Source organism: Euphorbia lathyris, chromosome 8 (assembly GCF_963576675.1).
Source record: "Euphorbia lathyris chromosome 8, ddEupLath1.1, whole genome shotgun sequence".
In the NCBI taxonomy this organism is placed as follows: Eukaryota; Viridiplantae; Streptophyta; class Magnoliopsida; order Malpighiales; family Euphorbiaceae; genus Euphorbia; species Euphorbia lathyris.
This window is the reverse complement of record NC_088917.1, coordinates 65,111,733-65,134,512: the sequence shown is the minus strand read 5'-3', so window position 1 is coordinate 65,134,512 and position 22,780 is coordinate 65,111,733. Positions and strand designations below refer to the sequence as shown.

The following is a 22,780-nucleotide window of genomic DNA, read 5'->3' as shown; positions in this document are numbered from 1 at the left end:
TTGATAATATGATTTAGTTGTAATTTTGTAGTCAATTATGATATTAATGTAAAAAGCCCTCTATTAAAAGTGTAAAATTTTTAATATCCATTTTTATAAAATCGGGAATGAGAAAGAAAATTATTTCCATTCTCGGAAATAATTGGGAACGGTAATAGTTATATCTGAAAAGCTTCAACTTATTACTGTTAGGATTATCCTAGAGATAACTATGAATATATAAATTAATATTATATAATATTTTTTTAATATTACCAATTAATTTCTAATCTATCGTATTAATTACGTCTGTAAACTTAAAAATTAATATATTTTTGAACAAATCCAAAATCCTGGAAATTTTATTAAAATAAAAATTTAATTTTTAAATAAGGTAATTTACTCTTTAGATTTTATATGAAATAGAAAATATATTGAATATTGAATATTTTTCATTTTGATTATGAATTTCTATTATAATTGTTAACTAACTATTGTATTCAGCAAATTGAATATGTCATAGGACATCCATTATCCATTGGGGTGGGAATGAGACCAAATTTATCCCTCTTTTTAGAACAAGGATCATGAATTTTTATTATAGATGGTAACGGGATTTGAATAGCTCTTCCGAATTCAACCCGCCTCATTAAACAAGCCTACTTAAAAATCACGAGACCTCTAATCTTTTATTTTTTCGTTAATCTTTTATTTAAAGGTGTTAGGCCCTGATCATTTTTTTTATCACATTAAGCACTTGTTGGTAAAATTAGTTAGTTGGGCACATTTAATTCAATTAAAAATGAATTAATCATTTATCAATATTTGAAATTACAAGTTTTTACCGTTGGAAATAAAGTTTTACATTTACTTTATATCCAAATTACACATATCCAAAATTACTTTTTAACTGTTAAACATTCGAATTTGACCGCATGTGAAATGAATAACAATATATTAATAATCAAAATTTATGTTCAAATTAACCAAAATATTATAAATTTATGTTCAAAAAATTATAAATCTATGTTGAAATTAACCAAAATTTATGTTCAAATTAACCAAAAAAAAATATCAAAGAAAAAACATAATGGTATCTCAATTCTTTGTGATGTGGCTATTGCTTCTATTCCAGCTTGTGATTTAAATGCCTTTGTCGCTAGTTTTTGGCGAAATGGTCAAGGTTGGGATTGGTCTGCCTCTCTCCATTGTTTTCAAAATTTCTTTTTTATATAATCCTTATTAGGACTGGTTCTGACATTTGGATCCATTTTAGATCTAAAATATCATATTATTTGATCAAATTTTAAACTTAATGAGTATTATAACTAAATTTATATATAAAAAAAACATATATTCAATAAAATTAAAAAATTTGAGTCCCTTTTAGCTTTGGGCCCTGGACGGCTGCACCCCGGGCCTATGCCCAAGGCCAGCCCTGATCCTTACTAATGGTGATGACACTTATGGCTGGTTCTGGAATGCTTCCACCTCTAGGAAATTGTATGGTCAAACCAACTTATGTTCTTGCTTGTATAAATACACCATTGGCGGGAAATCAAAATTGAGATTTTAATAGGGCTGTTAACTAGAAGATGCTAACTACGGAGATGATTCGTTACATTTTATGGAAGGTGGCTCATGAAAAGATGCTTACTAATCGACTTAACGGGTTTCTACGCTATAAGAGATAATCTAATAACCCGTATTTATATAAACCTTCATTAGTATTAGAGCCACATATCTCATGTTTTATCGGTATATGAGAAGTTGAAAAACAAGCCATCGATCTCTTACTAAATTCTCTTTCCAAAACAAATATTAACTTCGTGTAAAATCGAGTTTCATGCAAATCTTTCAATTTTACGTAAATTCTTTACTTATTGAGGGAACGTAAATTCTTTATTGTTGGAAATAATTTACGTAATGTGAAACTTAATTTATGTAAAGTTATTTTACAAAAAAAAAAAAATCATTAAATTCGAGAAAAATATAAAGTTGTTATTTTACAATTGAACGATTATTAACTTCACGAAAAATCGAATTTTACGTAAAACCTTTGAACTTTACCTAAATCCTCTATTGTTAGACATAATTTATGTAAATTATAACTTATTTTCCATAAAGTTATTATTATAAAAAAAATCACTAACTTCGCAAAAAAATCGAGTTTCGCGTAAAACATTTAAACTTTACACAAATCTTATATTAGATGCCTATACTATGATTGAGATGGCGGCACCTTCTCTGACCTAAACCCATGGTGACGCCTTCTTCTCCGGCAACCGGCGACTCGCTGTTTGCTATTGCCCATCTTTTTTATCGGAAAGCATTCGCAAAATTCTCCTCTTCGTCTTCCAGGAAAAAACCATCGTTTGTGGATGCTGTTAAGGGAGATGTTAAGACTACCTCAATTCCGGAACCAACGCAACCACTCATCTCCGAGGAGGGAGGTTTCAAGGCGGTACGTATTCCTCAAGAAATTTATGAGGAGAGAATTAAGACGGTTCAGTTCTCGGTGATTGGTCGTGTTACACTGAGTAGAGGAGATCGTCCATGGAGACATGCTGAACTCAAGCAGAAATTGAATCGAGTTTGGAATCGAAATTTCGACTGGCAATTGATATCCCTGGGGAAAGGATTTTATCAGATTATCATGCCATCTGAAAGTGCCCTTCAATCTATTTGGGGTCTTGGGGCCATCGCTCTGAAACCTGGCATCATTAGATTCTTGCCTTGGACACCGGGATTCAGCCCTGAACTGCACAAGAACACATCGGCTCAGGTATGGGTTCGTATTTACAACTTGCCTTGGGAATTTTGGGATACCAGAATTATTGCTAGTATTGCTAGAGCGGTGGGTGTTCCTATTCGGTTTGATCAGAATACTGTGAATGGTGAATTTGGGCATTATGCAAGGGTCTTAGTTGATATTGATTTGTCTCGTGAGCTTCGATTAGACACGGTTAATCACAAGCAGTGGGTCTATGTGGATTATGAGAACCTACCTGATATTTGTGGAACGTGTTCTTCCATTGGTCATACATCTGCCCAGTGCCGACGCAACTCTAACGCTGAAATCCGCTGGAGTTCAAAAAATAATAAGCAGGCGAAATCAAATGAAAGGAATACACCGTCCTCGGATGGCATAGAAAAGGAGAATCACGTGAGGGATGATGTCCGCTGTACGGAGGTCTCAAGTGATGTAGGGAATGCGATGACGGATAATCCTTTGCAAATTATTCTGCACAAATCCGCTTCCAAAGGGAAGGAAGTTGTGGAAGATAAAACTGGTTCTAAGGCATCGGTAGATGATGATGAGCTGCGTTCTGGCGCTGAAACTGAGGGTTTTGGCATAAAGTCGACTGATATTGAGGTAAACTTTCTCTCTGAATCTCTTGAATAGAATGAGCATTTGCTTAGATCTAATAGCAGGAATAAATTCGACTACGCTGCTGAGGGCAGTAAGTGGATCACTTCCAGGAAAAATCCAAGGCTAAATCTATCGATTCCCGGTTGAAGGGCCGTGCTCGATCGAATAGCACATTTACATGATCTGTCTGTATTGGAACTACAGGGGGATCCATAACTCGGGTACCCAAAGGGCTCTAAAGATTTTATGTATTACCAATAAACCAGACTTTGTTTGTTTATCGGAACCTATGGTGGAGTTTGATAGAATTTTGGATTTCTTTTGGAGATCTCTGGGCCTTCAATTAATCTGCAGGAATGATAGTGTCACGTCCGGGTCTACTTAGCTTTTGTTTATGGGAATAACAACGCAGGAAGGCGTCGTCTGCTTTGGGATTCAATTATTGAGATGGGTGGTAGCATAAACAGAATGGTGATTGGTGACTTCAATGCAGTAAGATGTGCTCATGAGAAAACTGGCAGGCCTCCTTCTTCCAGAAGCTACAGGGACTTCAGGGATTTCATTGGTATTGATCATGTCGAAAGTAAGCTTCACAGAGCTTTGGTTAATGAGGCTTTCATTGACAGCTGGGACAGAATTCTTTGCTCGGTCCTTCCTTGAACGAAATTGGATCATTGCCCGATTCTTCTCTCATGTTCCAATGGAGCTGTCCGTAAGGGAAGATTTCGATTCTACTCCATGTGGACTACTCATGATTCATTGCGCAAACTTGTTGCTGATCACTGGGCTTGCTCTCTCTCGCTACCACCAGCACAGCTGCTTTGTCATAAACTCAAATCTCTTCGACCTAAGCTCAAAACTTGGAACCTTGAAGTTTTTGGGAGAGTGGAAAACAACATTGCCGCTGCTTTGAGGAAGCTGGAAGAAGTCCAGGCTCTTATATCCAGAGAAGGTCTAAACGATACTTGTATTGCTCTAGAGGATGACGCACAGAGTGATCTTGAGCTTCAGTTGCTCAGACAGGAGATGCTTCTCAGAGATAAAAGCAGGGAAAAATGGCTTAATGCCGGGGATCGAAACTCTTCCTTCTTCCAGCGCTCGGTAAAAATTAGAAAGGTTCAATCCTCGCTGGATAGCCTTCTAATTGACAACGCCATTGTGAATGATGAAAGGACGATTGTGCAACATGTTTTCAATTACTATGAGACACTTCACTGGCAGCTTAAGGCAGATTAATTATGATGTCATTAATTCTGTCATCCCATACAGTATGACTGACCTTGATAATGAGGATCTCACAAGGCGGCCGAGTATTTCTGAGATTCGAGATGCAGTGTTCAATATAAATAGAGACAGTTCGCCTGGGCCAGATGGGTTTGGAGAGGTATTCTACCAACATTGCTGGGATATCGTAGGACCAGATGTGTGCAAGATGGTCCTCAGCTTCTTTGACACTGGTTATATGCTTCCTGGGATGAACTCGAGCATCATTTCTCTTATTCTCAAGGTTGAGGGTGCCAATGAGGTTCATCAATTCAGACTGGTAGTAATGGGAAACTTCAACTACAAGACCATCTCTAGAATTTTATCAAACAGAATTGCGCCAATTGCTACTAGAATCACTTCTGATAATCAATTTGGCTTCATAACTGGCAGAAGCATTCATCAATGCATAGCTGCAGCATTTGAGGATGTCAACTTGCTTAAAAAGAAATGCTTTGGGGGGCAATATGGCCCTAAAAATCGACATCAGAAAGGCCTTTGGCACCTTAGACTGGAACTTCTTGCTTGCTGTACTTGATTCCTTTAGCTTCTCTCTCAGGTTCAGGAACTGGATTCTGGAGATATTAAGATCCGCTAGAATGTCAATCTCTATTGGGGGTGGTATTAAAGGTTTCTTTAGCTGCTCTTGTGGTGTCAGGCAGGGTGATCCTCTCTCCTCCACTCTCTTTGGGCTGGCTGAAGACTTTCTGGGCAGATGGATCTCCAAATTGGTTAAATATGGAAGTTTTCTACTTATGGGATACACCAAGGATGTTGTTTTTCCCTCTCATCTCCTTTATGCTGATGACATGCTCCTATTCTGTAGGGCTTCACTAAGAAATATGAGGTGCATTAAGGATCTTTTTGATCTTTATGAATCAATGTCGGGTCAGGCGGTTAACTGGGACAAATCACAGGCTATCTTTGGAAACCATATCCCCTCGTCTCGGAAAAGTCGTATGGCTGAAATTCTGGGTATTAAGATTGTGTCTCTTCCCATCATTTATCTTGGTGTTCCGTTGTTCCAAGGAGCTCCCAAAACACGTCACTTTGCAGCCGATTATTGATAAATTCCTTAACCGTTTCAATCTCTAGAGAGGACAGTCTCTATCAATGGCAGGAAGGCTTACCCTAATCAAATCATCCTTGATTGGTGCTCTAGTACACTCGTTCATGATCTACAAATGGCCATGTGGCTTACTTAAGAGAGTCAACAAGGCTATCCACAATTTTCTCTATACTGGGGATAGGGATCGAAGAAAGTTCATCACGGTACCGTGGAGCATCTATTGTATGCACATTGGGCATGGTGGCCTGGGTATAAAAGATCTTAAATTTTTTAATTTGGCTCTCATGGCTAAGCTTTGTTGGGAAATATTGCAGGGGCATGGATTCATTATTTCCCTGCTTAGAAACAGGTTCATGGACACCTCAGGTTTGGAGAAGCGCTTCATTACTAATTCAACGGTATGGTGCTCGTTGAAATCTATACATGAAATTGTCAAAAGAGATTCGGTTTGGTGGTTTGGGGAAGGCTCCAATTTGAATTTTTGGACTATAAGATGGATCATACCTGCTGTAGTGGATCAGCTGAACATTAAAAAAAAGCTCAAACTAAGCTCTTCAAACCTTTGAGTGATCTCCGGGATAATGGTAATTGGGCTAACCTGGACTTCCTTCCTGTTCATATTTAGGATAACATCAGGCAAGTTACCGATGATTGCTGTATATGGCAACCCGCCGAGTCTGGAAGGCTTTCGGTCAAAGAAGTTTACAGTAATTTGCATTAGAGGGGAGCAGTTAATTGGAGCAAGATGTTATGGAATTCCTTTATCCCTCCTCGAAGAGCACTCACCTCCTGGTTATTATTACATGGGGGCTTAGTGGTCCAAAGCAAGTTGCAATCCAGAGGCTTCTACATGGCGCAACGTTGCGAGCTGTGCAAAGAAAATGGAGAAAGCTTGGAGCATCTGTTCTTCAATTGTAGAGTTTCTGCAGGATTATGGCGAATGGTCTGCTACGACAATTCGGTAAGATGCCTGATCTTATCCTTGACGGATTTCTGTAATCAGATAAAAAATGTTCAGATTAGTAGGCGGTGCAGAAAGCGTTGGCTCTTCTCAGCTGTTACCTGTGTTTGGTATATCTGGTTTATCAGAAATCGGGCAATCTTTGATCAAGACCTCCCTTCAATCCAAATGATTAGTTACAATCTGTTGCGCCTTATTCAAGAATTTGCTGTGACCACTGATGCTCGGCAACGCCCGCCGCCTGAACCGGACATCAGAATCGTACGTTGGATTCCGCCACCGATTAACTGGCTCAAAATCAACACGGATGGTGCCTCAAGTTCTAATGGAAGAGCTGGTGTAGGAGGCATTTTCCGAAATCATAGGGCCTTTGTGCTTGGTTGCTTTGCGGCCCCATTACAGAATTCGTCTGCTCTCATTGCGGAAATACAGGCTATTATTATAGCGGTCGATGAGGCTTGGGACAGGAACTGGAAGTCTCTGTGGATTGAATCAGACTCCATTTATGTTGTTTCTCTTCTAAACAAGCTATCTAGAGATGTCCCTTGGCGAATCAGAAAAGAATGGCTTTCCTATCTTCAAAAGCTATCAGGAATGTCTTGGAAAGCATCCCACATCTTCAGGGAAGGCAATCAAGCTGCTGACTGTCTTACAAGCATTGGACAATCATCAGGAGGCAAATTATGGTGGGCAGCTGCGCCGTCCTCCTGTCAGAGTTTCGTTTTCAATGATCTATGTAATGTAGCTCACGTTCGTGTTAGATAGCTTTTGCTCTTTTATTCTCTTTTTCTTTTGCTTCCTCCCCCATTGTATTCTATTTTCTTTTTTTAATAATAAATTCGGGTTGTAGGCTGTGCCGGGGGTGCCAACCTAGTTGGGATGTCCGGCCTGCCTACGCGTCCGAACCTTCATTAAAAAAAATCCTATATTATTTGAAATAATTTACATCAATGAGGACTTATTTTCCATAAATTTCTTATTTTACAAAAAAAAACATTAACTTCACGAATAATTGCGTTTCCCATAAAACCTTTGAATTCTATTATTATCATTAGATATAATTTATGTAAGGCGAGGCTTAGTTCACGTAAAGTTGTTAATTTATGCTATTCTTCAATAGGCTTCGATTTTGCAACATCGGGGATTGATTCGAAATTTTTGGCATTTCATTTGCAGATTGTAGGTTGTCTAGGAACCTCTTCATGCTCTTTTTATCTTGCATCTCACATAACATTATGTGTAACTGGGTGCTGAAGCGTCACCATTTAATTGATAACAGTTGTTGCGATTTTGTAGTATGGATGAAACAATTTCTTAAGACTTGTGGGACCGTTGCATCCTTGTCGATCTTCAAAATGTTTTTATATTCGGCTCTTTTATGAGTTGGATTTCCAGCAATCTTAGCATCAACACTAAATTTATCGATATTCATTGATTGGTTTTCTTTTCTATATTGTGGTGGTTGTGGAAGTGACGGAACGAAAGAATTTTCGATAGGGGGCAGTGTTTTTTATGATAAAGTTGATGTGACTAAAGCTAGGGAGGTCAGTTATGTCATGTCATTGAATGGTCCGGGTTTGGTTCAGTCTAAGAAGACTTTGTGATTAAATGAAATCCACTAGATGAAAGGTGAGCTAAAATTAATATTGGCGCTTCGAAAGGGAACTCGGGTTATGTTGCAACTCGAGGTGTTATGAGATATTCTAATGGTTTGCGGTTTGTGGTGTTTGATTGAATGTTGGAATTCGCAATGCCTTCCTCACAAAGCTTTAGGGTCTCTACTACAATGTGAAGTTATCCTAGGAGAAAGGGTATAAAAAAAGTGGTGGTGGAATTGGTTTCTCACACTATCTTGGGTTTATGCGGAGTAGAATTGACGTTAGTCACCTATTAGCATAGACTTTTCCGACCCTAATGATGAAATTAGGTTGCCTGTGCTCAATATGTTATAGGTGGACCCTGTGTCATTTCGTACGGGATCAAAGACCGATACTCAAACTCATTTCGATCAATCTTAGAGCTTAAATTTGACTAATTTCCATTCTAAGCCTAACACACTTTTCCGGGCTTACGTCGGAGGTCAAACGAAAGAGTTATGACCATTTAAAGTTTCCGAACGAAAACCCAGGATGAAACTAAGGCAATAACCTTAAATGGGAACACTTTTAACCCTAGGCCATATGACATTAAAGTGTCTGTCTCGTTGAAATGATTCCAACAATATAAGAATCATCAAAATCGGAGGTTCGAAAGGCGTTTTCGGGCCTGGGAACAGTCTGTGCCTTGTTTAGGGAAAGGGGCAAATATGCCCCTAACCAGGATATGGCCGACGTTAGTTACAACAAATTTTCCCTATGAATTCCCTATAACTTGCCCACTAACTTGGTAGTTGATCCCACAATTTCACATACGAGTTAAAGCACTAAAAATAGGAGTAAATTACACCAATGGTACCTGAACTTTACTATAATTCACACTTTGGTACCTAGATTATATTTTGTCTAAAAAATATACCCGAAGTAACGATGACCAGGCAATTAAATATATTTTACCGGTTAATGGCCGGTCAATGCGATTTTGACGAGTAAATTACATTGATGGTACCTGAACTTTACCCGAATTCACATTTTGGTACCTAGATTTCATTTTGTCCAAAAAATACACTTCAAGTAAAAATGACTCAATATTTTAGTAGTGATTGATCAACCCGAGTTTGACAATTTTAAATTAAAAATTGAGACCAATCATATACTCAATTAACATAAAATTATAATACTGTCATTTAGCTTATAAATGACAATATTATAATTTTATGTTAATTGAGTGTATGGTGAGTGCCAATGTTTAGTTTATGTTACCCGGTCACTAACCAATCAAATGAACTAAACCTTTCAATCACCTTTACTAGTGTTATGTTTTTAGGATAAAATAAAATCCAGGTACCGAAGTGTGAATTATGGTAAAGTTCGAGTACCATTAATGTAATTGACTCATGAAACTCACGTTGACCGGTCATAACCGGCAAAAATATACTAAATTGTCCGGTCATCGTTACTTCAGGTATATTTTTGGGACAAAATGTAATCTAGGTACCAAAGTGTAAACTATGTAAAGTTCAGGTACCATTGGTGTAGTTTATCCCTAAAAATGGTTAGAAACAAGGGGGAGCCACATGGGGAGAGCTCTGAAAAATTACAAACTCGGAGATAGATTCTAGAGAGAGAAAGGGTAGAATTAAGCCTTTTTCTTCTTCAACCAAAGCACCAAACCAAAGGTTCCAAACCATTCTAAATACCATTAAAGATTGAGGGAATTAAGGTCTTAGAAAGAGGATTCTAGAGAAAGAAATGATCTGAAAGTCATTGAAAGTGAGAAATACTTGATTTCCCTCATTGATTCTTCGGGTATACATCAAGTCAATCTTCCCAATCCTTTTCCTTTTGAGAAGTAAGTAAAGGGTTCAAATCATACATTTGAAATCAATTCAGTCTAGCTTGAGTTTAGATTCATCAATTTGGGATTCTGTTCAAGGGTTTTGGTTGCACCCCTATTCGTCTGCGTTCGTTATTTGTTATCGCCATAGAGTCTAGAGTATAGTTTAGGCCTCGTTTATATGTTTTTCTAGTCTTAATATCCTAGTTTACAGTGTCGTTTGTCTATTATTCATCTAATGAATATTTTGAGTTGTTTCAGGAACAAACGTGCATGAAACGAAGCAAAACGTAACAAAAAGGACAATCTGACAGCACTGCTCGGTGAGCTGCCATCAACTTGTCGAAGCCAAACAACAATGAGCAGTCAACCGGTAGGAGAAAGATCAACATGAAAGCTGATGTTGCTGGACGAGCATAAGCAAAGGTGCTCGATGAGCAACGATTAAAAAAGAAAATCTGTTTCCTGCAATGCTTCTACTTCGAGATTTACGTTCCGATTCAATCTCGCACTTCATGATCCAACTTTAAAGAGGCAAAGAAGACCAAAATAGCCTATGAAGGCGACCCCAAGCATTATAAATAGGAGGCTTAAGCTATGTATCAATTATCTAGTTATCATCATTAGTTTAGCTTAGTCGTAGTTTAGTTTTACTTTCCATCTTTATACTCCAGCTTAATTTATTGTTTTCACTCTGTTAGTATTATAGTTAAGCAAGCTTTGACATTAAATTGTTTCTCACCTTTTATTCTTAAGTTCAGTTTATCTAATTTTGAGTTTCATCTCCACAGGGCCGGCTCCAGGGGAAGGCTACCTAGGCGGCGGCCTAGGGCCTCCGACTTACGGGGGGGCCTCCGATCGAAATTTTTTTAAAATTTGATAATTATTAAAAAGGTTATGGTTAAAAGGTATATAGAATTAAATATATAACAAGAAATAGTGCTAGCTTGAATGCTAAAGACATAGTGGAGATGTTTACAAGGTTGAGTGTTCATTTCTTTGAATTAGCATTTTTTGTTCACATTTTCTCTTATTTTTTCTTTTTTTCTTTGACAACACAAATGTATAAATTATTACTTTGTTATTATAGTTATTTTTTATTTTTTTTATTTTATTTTTATAAATTACAAGATGAAATTCACTTATGAATTACAATTTGTAATTTGGTATAAAATGTTATTTAGACTCTGATTTATTTAAAATTTTAATATTTGATCACTAATTTATTATTTGGTCACATTTGGACCATAAACTATTCAAATTGATGAAATTCTACTTAATTATGATGAAGTCTTGATAAAATTGTTTCCTTATAATATGTGGTGATATTTTGACATATGAGCTTGACATGTCGTACGTTTTAAAGTTGATTTACCCAAATAATTAATGAGATTAAAACAAGAAAACAAATCTCTAAACTAAAATTTATGAAGTCCAATTATCAAAATATCATCATATGTCAATAATTCTAGTAAGTTTCCATCCAAATTGGATTGAAATTTCACCAATTGTGATAGTTCAGTAGCCAAATGATAAAATTTTGGATAGATCAAACGCCAAATGATAAGATTCCTTGGATCAATCGATGTCCAAATAGTGATTTAAGCATGTAATTCATAATAAATACGCGAGTCAACCAATTTTTAATCTCGAAGATAAATTCTTCTTTTTCTTTCCATAGAATCTTGCGATTAGGTTCGAGTTGAGCTGTCCAAAATTAATACTTTATCGTCTGCTTGCTTCTCGCATGACTGGTGAGAAGAAACTTGATTTTAAATATATAAAAGAAAACTCGATTTTACATATAAAAAAACAAGAAGAATAATAATTTCTTAGTTTTATGTTATTATTATTATATGACTTGAATTGTAGTTAATAATATATTGGTTTTACTATATAATATTTATTATTTCTAAAATAGTATTAGATTTGGATATGAAAAAAAAAAAGTGCACAATGCGCCTAGGGCCTCCAAAATGCTGGAGACGGCCCTGCATCTCCATTCATCGTTTATTCTTGAGTTAATCAACCCAACTTGACGAGCATAAGTTCATATTCAATATATCCTATTATGCCTTCGTGTCTTAGCTCAGATGAGAGCTAAAACACAATATACTAAGATGGCGGTGAACTGTATTTAACAAATAAGGGATCGTTAAATAGGCGTTTAGGTTGTGTTGTAGGATTAACAAGAGAATTAACTAAAAGTATTGCTTACCTCTATCTAAGAAACCTAACAAAGTAAATGGAGAAGTTGAATTGTGAAACCTAATAAAGTAAACGAGTCAATTTAGCATATTAGTTAATCCTATACCTTAACCGGATAGTGCGGCTTTGTGGTCTAGGTTACAACTTAGCCCTTGTTTTCATAGCATCTAATGCCTACAAGCACTATTAGGGATTTTGCCTAGCCAAGCATCAGCCTAATAGTGTTTGAGGTAGATTTAGTAAGTTCTTAACCGAAATTACTATTTTCTAATCGAAAACCACCATCTCGAGTTAGCCTTTAAATTCATGCAACGTACACTTATCGATTCATAGGAGTTAGCACAGGGATCATAAATCCTAGTCTTCCATTCATTCATTTAAAACATATTAATTGTTCAATTGCTTTGTTAGTTTAATTGCTTTATTACTAGTTAAGGTTACAAACTTTTCACATTTAATTCAATCCTTAGATACTATAGAATTCGAGTACGATTAGGGCATTAGATACTAGTCTCTGTGGGATCGACACTATTCTTCGGAACATTTACAACTTGATGCGATAGAGTCCACTTGCTCTTAATTGACATATGCAATTTAAGCCTATCACGAGTCTACCTCCACACAAAGCTGGATTATAGCACCAAATTTAACACTCTGAAGGGTTTATAAGCCTTCCTCTTAATGTGCAATTTGATTTCAATTCGTATCTGTTTGTTGTAGTTTTCAGGTGGTCGGTCGGCCACACCCTGTAGCCGATCAGCTACAGTGGTAAAATGCAGAATTTTTGCCTTTCGTCTGTTTCACCGGGTTGAGTATGTAATTTCCAATTTTGGTAAGTTTACTTTCCAATAGGCGTATAAATGCTCAAACACGTAAAATGTAATTAATTATGGGTTAAGGGGTATTTTTGGAATAAATATTAAATATGCTAGATAGGTATATACAAATCACAGATCGAACTGCACACTGATTTGATAAAATAACAGGATCTGAATGAATCATACTTGATGAAGTCCGGCATCGTAGATAAATCCGAAAGATGTGTCCTAACGTCCCGCAACTAATGTTTATAATTCCTACGGATAGACTGGTTGTATAGGGCTTTGTGTAATTTTGAAATGTAATTTATTATTCAATATTTATTTATTGCTTTTGCGTGATAAATCGATATTAAACTGAAATAAATTAGATTATATATAATATTCTAGCAGAAGTCAAGTGTACGAATTTATTAATCAAACCCTTCTAAATGTTTAATTCACGAACCAACCTCTGAAAAGATGATACAATGTGAGCGCATATGTTATCTGTTTGGTATTATGTTCCCAGACATTAATCCAGGATGACAACTCTCAAATTAAGTTAGTTTAAAAGCATAATAAAAAATTAAGTTAGTCTAAAAGCATAATAAAAAAAGGCTAATCACCAAGTAATTAATTTTGCACACTAAAGTGTACAAACTTCAGGTGACCTCCCACTAAAGTGTACAGCCGGTAATTGTGACCGGTCAACCCAAAGTCAACGTGCCACATCATCATTTTCATCCTACCAATTATAAAAAGTGAGGCCCACTCCTTATGAAATTATAAAAATACCCTTCACCCTTATATAATTACTAAAATACCATTATCTTCTTCCTTCCTCCAATTTTTCTCCATCTTTCTCTTTCCCTTTCTCTCTCTAAATCTTCTCTCTCTAACTCCTCTCTTTAAGTCTCTCTCTCTCACTCCTCGCTCTGTCTTCGATCATCACAACATACATGAATTTCATTTCCATTTTCCTTCAACCCAACTTTAATTTCTTCATCCTTAACTCCAACAAGAGGTTTATCTCCGATTCTCCTCTTCTTGTTCTCATCTCTGAACCCCATTGGTGGTAGATAAAAAAAATTGAGGATTATATTAGTTAGTCAGGCTTATCAAAGTAAAGTGTTGATATATGGAGATGTGTGTTTCATACTTAAGATTCATGCATATTTAGTATAAAAGTGTAATGCTTAATATGCTTAATATGTGTTTATTATATAGATGAGTTCGAGACAACCAAGTGGTCAGTCGTGTGAAAATGAAGAAACCAAATTTAAAAAGTTTACAGATGGTTTAGGTAGAAATGTCTGGAGAATTGATAGGGTCGGTGAAGGATCATCTCTTAGATGATGTCATCAACATTCCGATCCTAATATTTCTCTCATTAGATTATTATATATGTGGTGTATCTCTTACAAACGTTCTACGCATTTTGTTTGAGAATCGGTGTGGTTCTTATCATTATCATGAGAGAGCAATTCGAGGTAGCTTGTTTTCTTTGTTTCTGGACTTTAAGCATTCTTTCTTTTTTTTTTTTTTTATGTTTTATTCAAAGAAAAAAAAAGTTGACTTTTATGTGGGAGTGAAAGTCAACAACATAGGGCAAATTATTGTCAACCGAAAATAACAATATTAAACACACAATACAGAATTATCAAGAACATCCACAAAACTTTATGTCATAAAATAATATAAATAAGTTCTCAACAAAACAGAAAAAAAAAAACATTGCAGTATTGGTAAACAAAATTAGAAATATAGTAATCCATTACTCGCTCTTGCACTCTAATACTCGCAATTATTACACATACTCCATATCCAAAGGCGGCCCTGTGCATTATGCGTCTCCGCTTAAGTGAGGGTCCGGGAAAGGATCCACCACAACATACTCTCCGACCAGTCGACCGGGTGTATTATTTCAGGAGTACTGAATTCAACCATCAATCATCTCGAGAAAATAGTCCTTGTCGAGAAAAGACGACGTGGCGAGAACATCCCCGCGTATCTCGGAGAAGCGAGACCGTCGATAGACCGGTAATCGGAGATAATAAACTCTTGTCTCTCTTCATTATGATCATGATGATGATGACCTCTACTTCCATTAAAAGTCCCATACTTAACCAATTTCCCAACCCAAGATTTCTTCTTCTGCGGTGCTTTATGTCCGGCATTCATTCTCTCACTCAAATACTCTTTCACGGCGTACAACCCGTGCTCCACCACCTCCATCGGCGGCGTCACCAGCGGATTCCCTTCCACGCTCAGCTTCTGCAGCTTTCTCAGGCAGCCAATGGAATCCGGCAGCGTTTTGATCTTGTTGTAACTTATGTCAAGCTCAACTAGGGAGAGGAGGAGGCCTATGGAATACGGCAGCGTTTCGAGGTACTGGAAGTTTTGGCTGACGTTTAGGGTTTGGAGGTTTATGAGATTTTCGAGATCTTCCGGTAATGCTCGTAGGTTGTTTAGACGGGCGTCGAGGATTTTTAAGGCGGTTAAATGGGTAAGTGACTGCGGTAAATACATGAGCTTGTTTGAATTTACTGAGAGTTTTTTAATGTTGATTAGCTCAAATCCTATGTTTTCTGGTAGCCTGATTAACTTGTTGAAATTCGCATTCAATTCTTCTAAATATCTGTAAAATCAAAATTAAATTAAATTAAACCGACGACCATTAATTATTTATTCCATTATACTTTGGGAATATTCGATTGCATTAATTTCTTAAATTGTGCCTACGTTATATCTTGCTGTCTTTTTCATCAATATCATAAATAAATACTTGTATTTATCCTTTACTATAAGATTTTTTTTTTTAATTTGTAAAATGGTCATATAGTAAATGATTAGTCTAATGAGTTGAATTTGAAATCCAATAAAAGTAGAAAATTATATATGGAATTTAATTAGTATACCATATATTGGTCAATGGAATAATTAATTACAGTGTTTCTATATTTGGGTTTTTAATAATCTTAGGTAATTTCATGTAATTTACTTAATTAACCATTTAGGATAAATCAGAATAACAATTGCACAAATATTTTTTTTGGAAGAGAAATATTTTTTTTTAATTAGAATTTTTTTGAGTAAATCTCAAATTATATTGCAAGATGCCTAAGGTTGCTACGTTCAAAATCATCAATTTGTTTTAATAAATTGATAAATACTATAAATATTTATATTCATTTTCTTAAAAAAAAATACATTTTCTAAATTTAAATGTCAAATCTTTTTGTATATATTAGCATAATCATTAATTTTTTTTTAGAATATCAAAACCTAGTTTAACCTTTAATTTATTATTACAACAGGGACTGATCCAGTGAGGGCTTGAGAGGTTTGACCACCCACTAAAATGCTAAAAATTTTATGAAAATTGTGTACGGATTTTTAATTTTTTTATGTAAAAGTATCAAAAACATCAATTTAACACCCATAAATCACGAGAGACAGTGAATTCTGGATCTGTCAGTGAATGGAAAATGAACTATAATTCTCTTGTAATCATATATAGTTGTCTCACATACTCCCTATTGTTTTATTTATTTATTATTTTGGATTCCATGCAGATAGACTTGAATTCAAGCTTAAATTATTGTTAATACCCAAGGGAAAATTTTAGAGTACTCCTGGGAGTAATACTCCTTACCAATTAAGTTGTGCCACATGTATATATTTTAGACATTACACCAATCATCTTCCATGTAGTGGTAGATAACATGAATTTCATTGGTCGGGTGTATTACTTCGGGAGTACCGTAAAATTTCTCATATCCAAGTATTATGATGGTGAGATGCTAGAGAAGAAAAGGAAAGGAAATAATATTAATTCGACAAAAAAAAAAAAAAAAAAAAAAACCTGCAATTCTCAATGGTTTTAGGAAGAAACTGAAGAAAGTTTCCAGCAACATTAAGAACCTTGAGTTTGCATAAACACCCGATTGAATTTGGAAGACATTTTAGCTGATTCGAGTGCACATCTAACACCACCACATTCAACAATCTTGCCGTTAATGATTCTGGGATTGCCTGATCGAAAATATCACAATTAATTAACGAAGATGAATTAATTAATATACGTATACCCGTTAGGCTAGGTCTGTATTTCAATTAAAAAAAATTAATATAAGTATGCACTGTAAATAAAAGCCTAACTCATTCTAAACAGTGGCAGAATCAGAACCCAATACTCGAAAATCAATAGATAAAAACTCAGTAATCATGGGATTATGAAGCACGACGAAAAACTCCGTCGCCAATTCCACCGATGATATCAAAGTGTACGGATTCAGAAGTGACAAGAATAGATGACGGAATTTATGTTTAGCGACCAAGTTTTTCGTAGTACAAATGATTTTATTCAATTTTCTCTCCAAAATTTAGAGGTAAACCTATAGTTTCTGTCACAGATAATTATAATAAAAGCTATTATTTGTACTTTAATTATCAGTAAATTAAATTTTTAGTTAAATTGATTCTTTAACTTGATATTAGAGCCTCTTATCGAGGGTTAGAATCCTGAAAAAATCCTATCTATCGTTAGATTTTCCCATGAAAGATAATAATAATAATAATAATAATAATAAGTTATTCTTCAATCTTAACTATCAGTTTAGATCTAACGGTTCCTTGACAGTCAGGTTCTCTCATTCCAAAAAAACTTATCTCGCATATATAAGGAGTCATGTAAGGTAACGTGAAAGAAATAATAGCGTACCTGAAGATTGTTATTGGAGAGGTCTAATTTGCAAATAAGAGCCAAATTAAGAGCAGGATTAGGAAGAGAATCCAAAGACATGCTGCTTAAATCAATAATCTCAAGTGTAACTTCTTCTGATATTTTCTTCTGATTATCTGAAACACTTTTTTTCATGGATTCCATTTTGAGCATGATAGGATCTTGTTGTTCCTGCTGCTGTTCGTACATCATTTTCATCTTCTTTCTTCTTCTTAACCTTAAATTCAGACAACACAATATCAAACAGACATATATATATACACACACATAGGATCTAGTAAATACGAGAGAAGACAGAGACAAGGTACCTAATTAATTGTTTTTGTTTTTTATTTTATTGAAATATGAGAGTTTGAAGGATGTACGGATGATGATGATGGAAGAGGAGGAAGAAGAAGATAAAATATAAAAAGAAAGTACAAGAGGATGGTACTTGAGTTGCGTGGCTATGTTTGCTACTTGATAAAGTCAACTACTTCTATTTCATTCCATGTTTTGGTGGTGGGACATGGTTACCCGCTATTCTCGCTTACTTTTGTCGTTTTATTCTTTTGACTAAATCCTCTTTTCTATTCTTTCAATCATTATTATTAGTGCCTTATGTTTTTACTTTCTCTTAATACATTTCTAACCCCTTTAACCAATATCAAATGCCTACCTAGTCATTGACCCACTAATTATTAAAATCATACGGTAGAGATTAAAGAATAATTATTGATCCTTTAATGTCAAAATATCTATTAACTAGGATCTGTTTGGTTTAACTGTTAGCTAATAGCTGTTGTGGTTGCTGTTAGCTGTTTACAGTTGTAGTAAGCTGTTAGCTGTTGCAGTTAGCTGTTTGTTATTCGTTGTTTAATTACTAGTGTTTGGTAAAATTATATTGAACTGTTGCTGTTTGGTTTTAAAATGTCTAAAATGGACATGTTTTAAATTAATTAACGATGAAATTATAAAAGGAAAAATGTGAAAAATGCCTATAACGTTTACAACTAGGAATAATTTTACTCTTAACATCTAAAATGGTACAATTTTACCCATAATGATGGTAGCTAAAAGCAATTTTACCCCTAAAATTGGCAAGTTGGGTCGATTTCTGATATTATTAGAAAACATAAATATTTTATTTCTTATTCTACACCAATTGCACATATCAGTAGTTGTAAAAAAAGATTTCATATTTTTTTTTGTGATGTAATAATAAAATTGAAAATTAATATTTATAAATTCAGCGAAATATTTGATTTTTTTTTGTCCAACTTGTACAAAAGACAATATATTTTTTTTATTTCCTTAAAAAAAATTCACGTCTAATCATATGTTTGTGATCTGTTACTAACGATGATAAAATGTGCACATGTGAAGTGTAGATAACAATATTCATGACCAAAAAGACAGTTTGATAAATTATTTCTCAAATTGACCCAACTTGTCAATGTTATGGGTAAAATTGCTTTTGGCTGCCAATATTAGGGGTATAATTGCACAATTTTAGATGTTAAGGATAAAATTGCTCATAGCTATAAATGTTAGGGATATTTTTGCATCTTATCCTATTATAAAATAAAAAATATGTTACACAAATTAATAAAAATAATCTATATAAAAAATAAAAAATTTATTGAACGCAACAAAACTATCTTTTCTGGTAATTATGTTGCTAAATATAAATAATATTAAAGAATAAACATATTTTATGAAAATAAGAAGGATAATTTTGTCAATAACATATAGCTACAAACCGCTGTTTATGAAAAGCTCTAAATAGGAGCTTTTCGTGAAACGCTCCAAAACGCTGCAGTTTTCAGAGAAAATGCTAAACGTTGTGGTTATTTAATCCTAACCAAACGCTTTATTTCCTGTGGTTTGGAGTAAAACGCTAAACGCTCCTCCGAAAAGCTGAAACAAACACCCTCTAAATGTTAAGACACTTCACTTTAAAGGTTCCATTTCTGTACAGTATTTGCACCGTTCACATCGTGCGAGTGCGCTCCTAACCCGATAATGATTCGATTGTATCCCTATGTGTGTGAGTATCTTTCCTTAGTAATTAATTAAAAATTCTTATTTCTTTCCTACGTGTGATAACGAAGCTTAATTTGTTTTTATACTCTTCAAAACAATTTTAAGTGATTCATTTTGAATATCAATTTCCCATTCTATCACTTATCCATTTTTTTTAGTAAAATAGCTTCTATTCATTATCAGAAAAAGTGGCATCCTTACATAACAAGTTCCAAACAATATTGGGGGTCTCCTCAATCAAATAAACAGGATTCGTTAAGTCCCTGGCCCATTTTTCAATAGCATCAGCTACCGAATTACAAGTTCTGAAAATATGCATAAAAGAGCACCTACTAAAGCTAAGGGAAACTGTGGATATGTCCGTGTAAAGTTCCTGTAAAGCCGTGTTTGGGGGGAATTCCGAGTTAATCGTGTCAATAACTCTTTTCGCATCAGATTCAAGTATAATCGCATCAAAGCCTATCTCTTGCGCCCTGATTAATGATTCAAGAACCGTCCTTGCTTCAGCTGCTGTTACTGATGCAACAGGACTGATGACTATCCCAGCGGAGGCCATAACTAGTCTGTTTGTGTCTCTCACGATCATTCCCACCCTGCAATCCCAGTCATTATTCCCCATAGAGGCATCACAGTTGATTTTTATGACACCAAGTGGGGGCGACACCAAGATTTCTCAGGATTAAGGGATTGATTAAGAGCGTCACTGCAGTCGGACAAGTTATGTACACCTTATGTGCTGGTTTGATGCCGATCAGCGAGGAAGCTTTGAGCTTTCGTTATGAGCATCTCATCTGGAATCCAGGAATGGTCATGACGCCAAAGATTTCGACGTTACCAGAGCCACCAGGCTACCACAACAACCAGTTCGAACTCCTTACGTCGGAGTTGGCTGCAACAGAAATCCATCCAAGTTAAAGGATTAGTAATACCTGTTTTATCAACTCGAAGCTGCACTGGTACCTTACGCTATACGTCTTTGGAGAACGGGCAGTCCATGAAGTAGTGGTGCAGATCCTTATGTCCAAAATTGCAGCACGGGCATCTCGGCTCGTCTGTCATTCCGCGTCGGCTAAGTGTTTCGCCAGTTGGAAGTTTGTCACGCATCATTCTCCACAGGAAGTGTTTGATTTTTACCGGTAGATTGAGAGACCAGAGCTTCTTGTATATAGGACGATCATGGGAGGTGCCAGAAGACGAACTAGTGCCTGTAAGCTGGGCGTTCTCAGCAAGATGGTAACAAGTTTTAATAGAGAAATTCCCTAAAGCCGTATAACCCCAATATAGTCTGTCTGGTGGTAGGCGAAAGCTAATATTGATCTTGCCTATTTCAACAATATCATCAGTTTGGAAGAATCGTTGGAGCACTTCCCTGTTCCAGCATCTATTCGCGTGATCAATTAGCTCATGTACCATTACCGGTCTCGGGGCAGCAAGGGCTATAAGCGGACGGCGCGCGTTCAGCGATGGAACCCCGCTGTCAGACCAGATGTTTATATTCAGCCCATTACCAACTCTCCAAAATAAACCTTTGCGGACAACCTCCCTTGCAGTAAGAACGCCACACCAGAAGTAGCTTGGACCAGCACATAACGGCGCATCAAGAAAGTTATTCAATGGAAAGTATTTCGCCTTGACAACTTTAGCACATAATGAGTCCGGATTGCATAAGATTCACCAACACTGTTTTGACAGTAAAGCCAGATTGAAAGATCGCATACTTAGAAAGCCAAGGCCACCTTCAAATTTTGATTTGCATGCTATATCCCAGGCTAGCCAGTAGATCGGCTTCCTACCGATGGTACCTCCCCACCAGAAACGGCTAATTGCACTCTGGATGTACTTATAGAAATAGTCTAGAAGTAGAAAACAAGACATGATATAAGTAGGTATGGATTGAATATCTGATTTGATAAGTACCTCTCTGCCTCCACCTGATAGTTTACGTTCCTCCCACCCTCTCAGTCTGCAATTAATCCTTTCCTTAATTGCAGAAAAGACTTCTCTTTGTGACCTTCCAATAATTGTTGGTAGCCCCAGATATCGAGGGAAGGCACCAGTTTCCCGTACATTAAGTAAGTTGGTGACGGGGCCTCAGCGGCTTACGAGTTCGGTTTCGCTGAGGCCGACTAAGGGATAAGTGTACCCCGTCGTTATCAAGTAATAAAATTCTGGAAAAGTCCAGGTATCGTCCACAGGATTTATTTCTACAAGTATCAAGCTACTTGGTCTCAGGTGTTATCTAGGCTTTGGGGGTTTTGAGTTTGGTTTTGTTTAAGTTAATATACTCCTAGTTGAATTATACTACTCCTAGCTAACTATTCTAATTCTAGCTAAGTTATTCTACGCCTAATTAAGTTACTCTACCCCTAATTAAGTTAAACTACTCCTAGGTGATCTTTCACTAATGCAATTACCCGAAGGAACATGGTATGAACAATAATAATGAAGATAGATTATTAGGTCTATTGATTAAAAACCTAATCTAAGTCACTTGTATTCAAGGCGATTAACCCTACTTACCCTCCTGAAGTTCCAAGTGCGTGATTCCCTTGTAAGGCCGAAACTAGGTTTAAGGCTCAGCAATTTGGGCTTAATCAACTAAGAGGTCGTCAATCTCCTAGGCTTTGACTAGGTCAGATTCAGCTCGTAATATGTGCCTACTAGATTTTAAGGCTTTTGAATGAGTTAAACCAATTGAATAAAGCGTAAGACAAAGATTAAACAAATAATCATAGAACAAAATAAGAGCTAAAATATTATTAAAGGCGAAGAACAATGTCACAGGATACAATTAGCCTAGGATTCATAGACTGTATCAAAGAGTACAAACAAGGAAAGATAAAAGGAGATACGAAAAATCCCTTTCAGGGAACCTGTCTACTCTGCAGCCAGCTTCCTAGGTCTTAAGGACGAACCTTGAATATTC

At 35.9% G+C, this 22,780-nt stretch overlaps 1 protein-coding gene across 1 annotated transcript; it reads right to left on the bottom strand.

Annotated features, from left to right (window-relative positions):
• Positions 1 to 14,749: 14,749 nt before the first annotated feature.
• Positions 14,750 to 18,238, bottom strand: LOC136202065 (plant intracellular Ras-group-related LRR protein 6-like). The gene is made up of 4 exons (XM_065992513.1): positions 18,138 to 18,238; positions 17,809 to 18,046; positions 16,951 to 17,120; positions 14,750 to 15,723 (listed from the first exon to the last, which is right to left on the bottom strand). Exons 2-4 carry the CDS (start codon positions 18,025 to 18,027, stop codon positions 15,036 to 15,038), a joined length of 1,077 nt encoding a protein of 358 aa, XP_065848585.1. The 5' UTR covers positions 18,028 to 18,046; positions 18,138 to 18,238; the 3' UTR covers positions 14,750 to 15,035.
• Positions 18,239 to 22,780: the final 4,542 nt, after the last annotated feature.